Genomic DNA, 12,238 nt, shown 5'->3' on the forward strand with positions numbered 1-12,238 from the left:
TCTGGAGCGTCATGTGTGGCCATTATACAGTATGGAGCATCATGTGTGGCCATTATACAGTATGGAGCATCATGTGTGGTCATTTTACAGTATGGAGCATCATGTGCAGCCAATATACAGTATGGAGCATCATGTGCAGCAAATATACAGTATGGAGCATCATGTGTGGTCATTATACAGTATGGAGCATCATGTGCAGTCATTATACAGTATGGAGCATCATGTGTGGTCATTATACAGTATGGAGCATCATGTGCGGTCATTATACAGTATGGAGCATCATGTACGGTCATTATACAGTATGGAGCATCATGTGCGGTCATTATACAGTATGGAGCATCATGTGCGGCCATTATACAGTATGGAGCATCATGTACGGTCATTATACAGTATGGAGCATAATGTGTGGCCATTATACAGTATGGAGCATCATGTGTGGTCATTTGTTGTGAATTCTGCTCTTGGGCTCCCTCCGGTGGTTATAAGTGGTAGCGCTGCTGTCTTTGGATCACTGCATTCATCAGGTGTGTCCACTTATTGCTATTCTGACTGGGCTATTTAGTCTTGCTTGACCCTTTAGTCAGTGCCAGTTGTCCATTGTTCCTGGAGGATTCACATCCCTGCCTGGTCTCTCCTGCTTTGCTGTTCATTTCAACAAAGAGAAGTTCTGGCTTTGTTTTTTGCAGTCCACATGCTGTGGGCCTTATTGTTCAGTTCTTTTCCATGTTTTGTCTTGTCCAGCTTGGTCTGTATAAGGATTTGTTCAGCCAAGCTGGTATCTCTGGAGATGCAGATATACCCTCCATATCTTTAGTTAGATGTGGAGATTTTGTATTTTCTGTGGTGGATATTTTCTAGTGTTTTAATACTGACCGCATAGTACTCTGTCCTATCCTTTCTATTTAGCTAGAGCGGCCTCCTTTGCTAAATCCTGATTTCAGTCTGCGTATGTTATTTCCCTCTCCTCTCACAGTCAATATTTGTGGGGGGCTGTCTATCCTTTGGGGATTTTCTCTGAGGCAAGATAGTTTTCCCTTTTCTATCTCTAGGGGTATTTAGTCCTCCGGCTGTGTCGAGATGTCTAGGGAGTGTTAGGTACATTCCACGGCTACTTCTAGTTGCGGTGTTAAGTTCAGGGTCTGCGGTCAGTACAGGTACCACCTTCTCCAGAGTACATCTCGTGCTGCTCCTAGGCCACCAGATCATAACAGTCATTATACAGTATGGAGCATCATGCGCGGTCAATATACAGTATGGAGTATCATGTGCAGCCAATATACAGTATGGAGCATCATGTGCAGCCAATATACAGTATGGAGCATCATGTGCGGTCATTATACAGTATGAAGCATCATGTGTGGTCATTATACAGTATGGAGCATCATGTGTGGCCATTATACAGTATGGAGCACTGTGTGGCCATTATTCAGTATGGAGCATCATGTGCGGTCATTATACAGTATGGAGCATCATGTGCAGCCAATATTCAGTATGGAGCATCATGTGCAGCCAATATTCAGTATGGAGCATCATGTGCGGTCATTATACAGTATGGAGCATCATGTGTGGCCATTATACAGTATAGAGCATCATGTGTGGCCATTATACAGTATGGACCACTGTGTGGTCATTATACAGTATGGAGCATCATGTGCAGCCATTATACAGCATGGAGCATCATGTGCGGTCATTATACAGTATGGAGCATCATGTGAGACCATTATACAGTATGGAGCATCATGTGCGGTCATTATACATTATGGAGCATCATGTGTGGCCATTATACAGTATGGAGCATCATGTGCAGTCATTATACAGTATGGAGCATCATGTGTGGCCATTATACAGTATGGAGCATCATGTGCGGTCATTATACAGTATGGAGCATCATGTGCGGCCATTATACAGTATGGAGCATCATGTGCGGCCATTATACAGTATGGAGCATCATGTGTGGCCATTATACACTATGGAGCATCATGTGTGGCCATTATACAGTATGGAGCATTGTGGGGCCATTATACAGTATGGAGCATCATGTGGGGCCATTATACAGTATGGAGCACTGTGTGGCCATATTTTTTTGTTTATAATTATTCTTTATGAAGCAGTGTGATCAGCAGTGCTAAATGGATGTGGTTGGGATGTGGATATGGGTGTGACTAGTTATGAATGGGTGTGGTCTAAAATTTGCCGCGGCCCATGCGCCCACTCAGCACAGCCAAAGAGCGATCCGATCACATGACCGGTTGCTCAGGATATAATAGGTCCTGTCTGGGAACATTATGATACCATGATACCTCCCCTTGAGAAAGCATGGTGTACTAACAGGCATAACACGCGTCAGTATCGCTAAAGGATATGAGTGACTTGCCCTAAGTACTTGGTAAGATTGGTTCATATTTATAAGTATGTTATGACAATATGGTTTTGAATATGTGTTTAATCTCCCTAAAGATGTGACCTTGTGATTACGCCCATGTATACAATTGGAGGCCGCGTACACCTGAGACTTTTTGACTGATGGTGGACAAATAATTAATGGTTGATGAGAGGCACTATTTCATATGGCTTTGAGATATATATGGCACACCTTACCACCATAATAAACTATGTATTGCAAATAAGTAGTGATCATAAATTCATGTAGTTTGGGGCATCACTACTGTGTGTCCTTAATTTCAATTTTTATATGTTGTTATTCTTCATGTAATTGTATAAAAAAAAAAAATTGTACTTTTATAAAACAAACACTACTGTGTTCTTGTGCTATATGCTATTATTGGAGTGGTTTTTGGTTGTGGCAAAGTGTATGGTTTCTACTTTTGCTCTCTAATTACTATGGGACCAGGTTTCTGTTTAATGATATATCTCATCTGTGTACTCAGTCCTATATCTCATCTGTGTACTCAGTCCTATATCTCATCTGTGTACTCGGTCCTATATCTCATCTGTGTACGCAGTCCTATATCTCATCTGTGTACGCAGTCCTATATCTCATCTGTGTACGCGGTCCTATATCTCATCTGTGTACGCGGTCCTATATCTCATCTGTGTACGCGGTCCTATATCTCATCTGTGTACGCAGTCCTATATCTCATCTGTGTACGCGGTCCTATATCTCATCTGTGTACGCAGTCCTATATCTCATCTGTGTACGCGGTCCTATATCTCACCTGTGTACTCAGTCCTATATCTCATCTGTGTACTCAGTCCTATATCTCATCTGTGTACTCAGTCCTATATCTCATCTGTGTATGCAGTCCTATATCTCACCTGTGTACTCAGTCCTATATCTCATCTGTGTACGCGGTCCTATATCTCATCTGTGTACTCAGTCCTATATCTCATCTGTGTACGCGGTCCTATATCTCATCTGTGTACTCAGTCCTATATCTCATCTGTGTACTCGGTCCTATATCTCATCTGTGTACGCGGTCCTATATCTCATCTGTGTACGCGGTCCTATATCTCATCTGTGTACGCGGTCCTATATCTCATCTGTGTACGCAGTCCTATATCTCATCTGTGTACGCGGTCCTATATCTCATCTGTGTACGCAGTCCTATATCTCATCTGTGTACGCGGTCCTATATCTCACCTGTGTACTCAGTCCTATATCTCATCTGTGTACTCAGTCCTATATCTCATCTGTGTACTCAGTCCTATATCTCATCTGTGTACGCAGTCCTATATCTCATCTGTGTACTCGGTCCTATATCTCATCTGTGTACTCAGTCCTATATCTCATCTGTGTACTCAGTCCTATATCTCATCTGTGTACTCAGTCCTATATCTCATCTGTGTATGCAGTCCTATATCTCATCTGTGTACTCAGTCCTATATCTCATCTGTGTACTCAGTCCTATATCTCATCTGTGTACGCAGTCCTATATCTCATCTGTGTACGCAGTCCTATATCTCATCTGTGTACGCTGTCCTATATCTCATCTGTGTACTCAGTCCTATATCTCATCTGTGTACTCAGTCCTATATCTCATCTGTGTACTCAGTCCTATATCTCATCTGTGTATGCAGTCCTATATCTCATCTGTGTACTCAGTCCTATATCTCATCTGTGTACTCAGTCCTATATCTCATCTGTGTATGCAGTCCTATATCTCATCTGTGTACGCAGTCCTATATCTCATCTGTGTACGCAGTCCTATATCTCATCTGTGTACGCTGTCCTATATCTCATCTGTGTACTCAGTCCTATATCTCATCTGTGTACTCAGTCCTATATCTCATCTGTGTACTCAGTCCTATATCTCATCTGTGTATGCAGTCCTATATCTCATCTGTGTACTCAGTCCTATATCTCATCTGTGTACTCAGTCCTATATCTCATCTGTGTATGCAGTCCTATATCTCATCTGTGTACGCAGTCCTATATCTCATCTGTGTACGCGGTCCTATATCTCACCTGTGTACTCAGTCCTATATCTCATCTGTGTACTCAGTCCTATATCTCATCTGTGTATGCAGTCCTATATCTCATCTGTGTACGCAGTCCTATATCTCATCTGTGTACGCGGTCCTATATCTCATCTGTGTACTCAGTCCTATATCTCATCTGTGTACACGGTCCTATATCTCATCTGTGTACTCAGTCCTATATCTCATCTGTGTACGCGGTCCTATATCTCATCTGTGTACTCAGTCCTATATCTCATCTGTGTACACGGTCCTATATCTCATCTGTGTACTCAGTCCTATATCTCATCTGTGTACTCGGTCCTATATCTCATCTGTGTACGCGGTCCTATATCTCATCTGTGTACTCAGTCCGATATCTCATCTGTGTACTCGGTCCTATATCTCACCTGTGTACTCAGTCCTATATCTCACCTGTGTACTCAGTCCTATATCTCATCTGTGTACGCAGTCCTATATCTCATCTGTGTACGCGGTCCTATATATCATCTGTGTATGCAGTCCTATATCTCATCTGTGTACGCAGTCCTATATCTCATCTGTGTACGCGGTCCTATATCTCATCTGTGTACGCAGTCCTATATCTCATCTGTGTACGCGGTCCTATATATCATCTGTGTATGCAGTCCTATATCTCATCTGTGTACGCAGTCCTATATCTCATCTGTGTACGCGGTCCTATATCTCATCTGTGTACGCGGTCCTATATCTCATCTGTGTACGCGGTCCTATATCTCATCTGTGTACGCGGTCCTATATCTCATCTGTGTACGCAGTCCTATATCTCATCTGTGTACTCAGTCCTATATCTCATCTGTGTACGCAGTCCTATAACTCATCTGTGTACGCGGTCCTATATCTCATCTGTGTACGCGGTCCTATATCTCATCTGTGTACGCAGTCCTATATCTCATCTGTGTACTCAGTCCTATATCTCATCTGTGTACGCAGTCCTATATATCATCTGTGTACGCAGTCCTATATCTCATCTGTGTACGCAGTCCTATATCTCATCTGTGTACTCAGTCCTATATCTCATCTGTGTACTCAGTCCTATATCTCATCTGTGTACGCAGTCCTATATCTCATCTGTGTACTCAGTCCTATATCTCATCTGTGTACGCAGTCCTATATCTCATCTGTGTACGCGGTCCTATATCTCATCTGTGTACTCAGTCCTATATCTCATCTGTGTACGCGGTCCTATATCTCATCTGTGTACTCAGTCCTATATCTCATCTGTGTACTCGGTCCTATATCTCATCTGTGTACGCGGTCCTATATCTCATCTGTGTACGCGGTCCTATATCTCATCTGTGTACGCGGTCCTATATCTCATCTGTGTACGCAGTCCTATATCTCATCTGTGTACGCGGTCCTATATCTCATCTGTGTACGCAGTCCTATATCTCATCTGTGTACGCGGTCCTATATCTCACCTGTGTACTCAGTCCTATATCTCATCTGTGTACTCAGTCCTATATCTCATCTGTGTACTCAGTCCTATATCTCATCTGTGTACGCAGTCCTATATCTCATCTGTGTACTCGGTCCTATATCTCATCTGTGTACTCAGTCCTATATCTCATCTGTGTACTCAGTCCTATATCTCATCTGTGTACTCAGTCCTATATCTCATCTGTGTATGCAGTCCTATATCTCATCTGTGTACTCAGTCCTATATCTCATCTGTGTACTCAGTCCTATATCTCATCTGTGTACGCAGTCCTATATCTCATCTGTGTACGCAGTCCTATATCTCATCTGTGTACGCTGTCCTATATCTCATCTGTGTACTCAGTCCTATATCTCATCTGTGTACTCAGTCCTATATCTCATCTGTGTACTCAGTCCTATATCTCATCTGTGTATGCAGTCCTATATCTCATCTGTGTACTCAGTCCTATATCTCATCTGTGTACTCAGTCCTATATCTCATCTGTGTATGCAGTCCTATATCTCATCTGTGTACGCAGTCCTATATCTCATCTGTGTACGCAGTCCTATATCTCATCTGTGTACGCTGTCCTATATCTCATCTGTGTACTCAGTCCTATATCTCATCTGTGTACTCAGTCCTATATCTCATCTGTGTACTCAGTCCTATATCTCATCTGTGTATGCAGTCCTATATCTCATCTGTGTACTCAGTCCTATATCTCATCTGTGTACTCAGTCCTATATCTCATCTGTGTATGCAGTCCTATATCTCATCTGTGTACGCAGTCCTATATCTCATCTGTGTACGCGGTCCTATATCTCACCTGTGTACTCAGTCCTATATCTCATCTGTGTACTCAGTCCTATATCTCATCTGTGTATGCAGTCCTATATCTCATCTGTGTACGCAGTCCTATATCTCATCTGTGTACGCGGTCCTATATCTCATCTGTGTACTCAGTCCTATATCTCATCTGTGTACACGGTCCTATATCTCATCTGTGTACTCAGTCCTATATCTCATCTGTGTACGCGGTCCTATATCTCATCTGTGTACTCAGTCCTATATCTCATCTGTGTACACGGTCCTATATCTCATCTGTGTACTCAGTCCTATATCTCATCTGTGTACTCGGTCCTATATCTCATCTGTGTACGCGGTCCTATATCTCATCTGTGTACTCAGTCCGATATCTCATCTGTGTACTCGGTCCTATATCTCACCTGTGTACTCAGTCCTATATCTCACCTGTGTACTCAGTCCTATATCTCATCTGTGTACGCAGTCCTATATCTCATCTGTGTACGCGGTCCTATATATCATCTGTGTATGCAGTCCTATATCTCATCTGTGTACGCAGTCCTATATCTCATCTGTGTACGCGGTCCTATATCTCATCTGTGTACGCAGTCCTATATCTCATCTGTGTACGCGGTCCTATATATCATCTGTGTATGCAGTCCTATATCTCATCTGTGTACGCAGTCCTATATCTCATCTGTGTACGCGGTCCTATATCTCATCTGTGTACGCGGTCCTATATCTCATCTGTGTACGCGGTCCTATATCTCATCTGTGTACGCGGTCCTATATCTCATCTGTGTACGCAGTCCTATATCTCATCTGTGTACTCAGTCCTATATCTCATCTGTGTACGCAGTCCTATAACTCATCTGTGTACGCGGTCCTATATCTCATCTGTGTACGCGGTCCTATATCTCATCTGTGTACGCAGTCCTATATCTCATCTGTGTACTCAGTCCTATATCTCATCTGTGTACGCAGTCCTATATATCATCTGTGTACGCAGTCCTATATCTCATCTGTGTACGCAGTCCTATATCTCATCTGTGTACTCAGTCCTATATCTCATCTGTGTACTCAGTCCTATATCTCATCTGTGTACGCAGTCCTATATCTCATCTGTGTACTCAGTCCTATATCTCATCTGTGTACGCAGTCCTATATATCATCTGTGTACGCAGTCCTATATCTCATCTGTGTACGCAGTCCTATATCTCATCTGTGTACGCAGTCCTATATCTCATCTGTGTACTCAGTCCTATATCTCATCTGTATACGCAGTCCTATATCTCATCTGTGTACTCAGTCCTATATCTCATCTGTGTACTCAGTCCTGTATCTCATCTGTGCACTCGGTCCTATATCTCATCTGTGTACTCAGTCCTATATCTCATCTGTGTACTCAGTCCTATATCTCATCTGTGCACTCGGTCCTATATCTCATCTGTGTACGCAGTCCTATATATCATCTGTGTACGCAGTCCTATATCTCATCTGTGTACGCAGTCCTATATCTCATCTGTGTACTCAGTCCTGTATCTCATCTGTGCACTCGGTCCTATATCTCATCTGTGTACGCAGTCCTATATCTCATCTGTGTACGCGGTCCTATATCTCACCTGTGTACTCAGTCCTATATCTCATCTGTGTACGCAGTCCTATATCTCATCTGTGTACACAGTCCTATATCTCATCTGTGTACGCAGTCCTATATCTCATCTGTGTACACAGTCCTATATCTCATCTGTGTACACTGTCCTATATCTCATCTGTGTACGCAGTCCTATATCTCATCTGTGTACACAGTCCTATATCTCATCTGTGTACGCAGTCCTATATCTCATCTGTGTACACAGTCCTATATCTCATCTGTGCACTCGGTCCTATATCTCATCTGTGTACTCAGTCCTATATCTCATCTGTGTACGCAGTCCTATATCTCATCTGTGTACGCAGTCCTATATCTCATCTGTGTACGCAGTCCTATATCTCATCTGTGTACACAGTCCTATATCTCATCTGTGTACTCGGTCCTATATCTCATCTGTGTACGCAGTCCTATATCTCATCTGTGTACTCAGTCCTGTATCTCATCTGTGCACTCGGTCCTATATCTCATCTGTGTACGCAGTCCTATATCTCATCTGTGTACGCGGTCCTATATCTCACCTGTGTACTCAGTCCTATATCTCATCTGTGTACGCAGTCCTATATCTCATCTGTGTACGCGGTCCTATATCTCATCTGTGTACGCAGTCCTATATCTCATCTGTGTACGCGGTCCTATATCTCATCTGTGTACGCAGTCCTATATCTCATCTGTGTACTCAGTCCTATATCTCACCTGTGTACGCAGTCCTATATCTCATCTGTGTACTCAGTCCTATATCTCATCTGTGTACTCAGTCCTATATCTCATCTGTGTACTCAGTCCTATATCTCATCTGTGTACTCAGTCCTATATCTCATCTGTGTACTCAGTCCTATATCTCATCTGTGTACTCAGTCCTATATCTCATCTGTGTACTCAGTCCTATATCTCATCTGTGTACTCAGTCCTATATCTCATCTGTGTACTCAGTCCTATATCTCATCTGTGTACTCAGTCCTATATCTCATCTGTGTACTCAGTCCTATATCTCATCTGTATACGCAGTCCTATATCTCATCTGTGTACTCAGTCCTATATCTCACCTGTGTACGCAGTCCTATATCTCATCTGTGTACTCAGTCCTATATCTCATCTGTGTACTCAGTCCTATATCTCACCTGTGTACGCAGTCCTATATCTCATCTGTGTACTCAGTCCTATATCTCATCTGTGTACTCAGTCCTATATCTCATCTGTATACGCAGTCCTATATCTCACCTGTGTACTCAGTCCTATATCTCACCTGTGTACGCAGTCCTATATCTCATCTGTGTACTCAGTCCTATATCTCATCTGTGTACTCAGTCCTATATCTCATCTGTGTACTCAGTCCTATATCTCATCTGTGTACTCAGTCCTATATCTCATCTGTGTACTCGGTCCTATATCTCATCTGTGTACGCGGTCCTATATCTCATCTGTGTACGCGGTCCTATATCTCATCTGTGTACTCAGTCCTATATCTCATCTGTGTACTCAGTCCTATATCTCATCTGTGTACTCAGTCCTATATCTCATCTGTGTACTCAGTCCTATATCTCATCTGTGTACTCAGTCCTATATCTCATCTGTGTACTCAGTCCTATATCTCATCTGTGTACTCGGTCCTATATCTCATCTGTGTACGCGGTCCTATATCTCATCTGTGTACGCGGTCCTATATCTCATCTGTGTACTCAGTCCTATATCTCATCTGTGTACTCGGTCCTATATCTCATCTGTGTACGCGGTCCTATATCTCATCTGTGTACTCAGTCCTATATCTCATCTGTGTACTCGGTCCTATATCTCATCTGTGTACGCGGTCCTATATCTCATCTGTGTACTCGGTCCTATATCTCATCTGTGTACGCAGTCCTATATCTCATCTGTGTACGCAGTCCTATATCTCATCTGTGTACACAGTCCTATATCTCATCTGTGTACTCAGTCCTATATCTCATCTGTGTACGCAGTCCTGTATCTCATCTGTGTACTCGGTCCTATATCTCATCTGTGTACACAGTCCTATATCTCATCTGTGTACTCAGTCCTATATCTCATCTGTGTACTCAGTCCTATATCTCATCTGTATACGCAGTCCTATATCTCATCTGTGTACGCGGTCCTATATCTCATCTGTGTACACGGTCCTATATCTCATCTGTGTATGTGGCCCTCTAGCATGAAACAAATATCCAAAGGCAGAAATATTTCTTGGTGCTTCACCATAGGAAACAACATGAATATTATTTAGGGTACAATGAATGGTGGCCCTGACTACAACCTACCGATATCACCGTCCTTTATTCCAGCGTACATGTCCGGAGGATCAGTGGGGGGAGTGCGGCATCTCTGGACCTGTACACTGGAATAAAGGACGGTTATAACCACAGCTCGTGGTCAGGGCCACCATTCATTGTCATCTGCTGAAAAAACAAGAACCGTGAACAGCATTATAGATTACAAAGGGAACGTGTTCTATCTGTGAAAGAAAAAAATATACAAGAAACACAGAGGTGAGAATGAGGCGTTACTGCAGATCGTTTCCACAGCCGGTAATCTACTGGTCAGATGGAAGCGATCCACACACGACCCTGTACACACAGCATATAGAGAGGAGAGGATGGACGTACCTGGGGAATAAACGGCCATCAGCCCGAGGATCCTGAGAGCCATCGCCGTGTCGTCTTCCCAAACATTCACTATTAGAGGAGACGACAGATCACAGCCGGGAACAGATCTCCTGTGTGTTCTGCTTTCTGGGATTGATGTGATCCCTGAAGACGATATATATACATGTAGCTTTGTTTATAAATAAGTCACATTGCTGGCATCAGTCCACTTAGCCTCTGGCTGCAGGTGAAGTTAGCTTGTCGTTAACACATGCCTGCAGACGTCCTCCCCGCCCTGAATACCTTTATGGTCACTCCTCATTTATTTACCTTATACTTTTCCCATCATGTTCATTCTAATAGACTGACAATGTGTCTGACAGATAAGATGATCTCTGATAGAAAGAAGGATGAATGGAGGCCAGAAATTCATGTGTGGTGCTCTGTTCACCCCAATGAGGTCAATGCCTCTGACTGATCGCTGCGGATTCTTTCATGAATTGTCTGCAGCGGTCACCCATCACCATCGCCACAAACAAAGTCATGAGACCAACAGGGATGTGGTGGGCGAGTCTGACTGGAGCTGATCTGCAGCCCCCGGGAGCGGCCACTACAGTGTGTGGAGCTGTGAGGTTCTGCCCCGTCCACTGCTTACACCTGGGGTCTGGTAATGGCTGATGGATGGGGGTGCGGGGTGTAAGACCCCCTGGTCTATAACTGATCACCTAGTCCAAGGTTTATGCATCAAAAAGGCAGAATCGTCTCCCAGGTTGTTAACTGAAACGGATCCTTTATGAAAAGGCGCCATGTTGTCCGTATTCTGTGCATACTATATGCACCCATTATATAAATGGACAATATGAGATGCAGCATGTCTGGGCCGTGTAATACCTGACTCCTGACATTACTGTATTCATGGCGGTGCAGTCATTAGTCGGAGGTCGTGTCGCGTCCAGTGATCTGGATTTATCCCACTTCAGCAGAAATAACTTCTGATTCTTTTTCCGGACGATGTTCCCATGATGAGAACTTGGTGAATTTCCAATGTTGCAGATTTTTTTGGACCATTTCTGCACATATGATGTAAAGAAGGTGACTGGTGTTTTATTCATTGTAGTTTTTTGTGCGTTTTTCTTTACATGCTTTTATATCGCTTTTTGTTTTTTTATATGGTTTTTATCTTTTGTTTCTTTTTTCTTGAAATAAACCCTCTTTGTTTTTGATGCCTCCTGGTATTTGGCTTTGACAAACCTTTATTGCTACGGTCATGTGTGAATTACATGGGTTTTTACCTGTGGATTTTCCATATTT

The 12,238-nt window shown here is 43.1% G+C and overlaps 1 protein-coding gene across 1 annotated transcript in view; it reads right to left on the reverse strand.

Annotated features, from left to right (window-relative positions):
• The window catches only part of LOC143814943 (uncharacterized), a 551,462-nt gene extending 540,353 nt beyond the window's left edge, over positions 1-11,109 (reverse strand). The window contains exon 1 of the mRNA XM_077293659.1: positions 10,949-11,109. Coding sequence (XP_077149774.1) covers positions 10,949-10,991 — 43 coding nt within the window. The 5' untranslated portion in view covers positions 10,992-11,109. The remainder of the gene's footprint in view (positions 1-10,948) is intronic.
• Positions 11,110-12,238: the final 1,129 nt, after the last annotated feature.

Source organism: Ranitomeya variabilis, chromosome 3, assembly GCF_051348905.1.
Source record: "Ranitomeya variabilis isolate aRanVar5 chromosome 3, aRanVar5.hap1, whole genome shotgun sequence".
NCBI lineage: Eukaryota > Metazoa > Chordata > Amphibia > Anura > Dendrobatidae > Ranitomeya > Ranitomeya variabilis.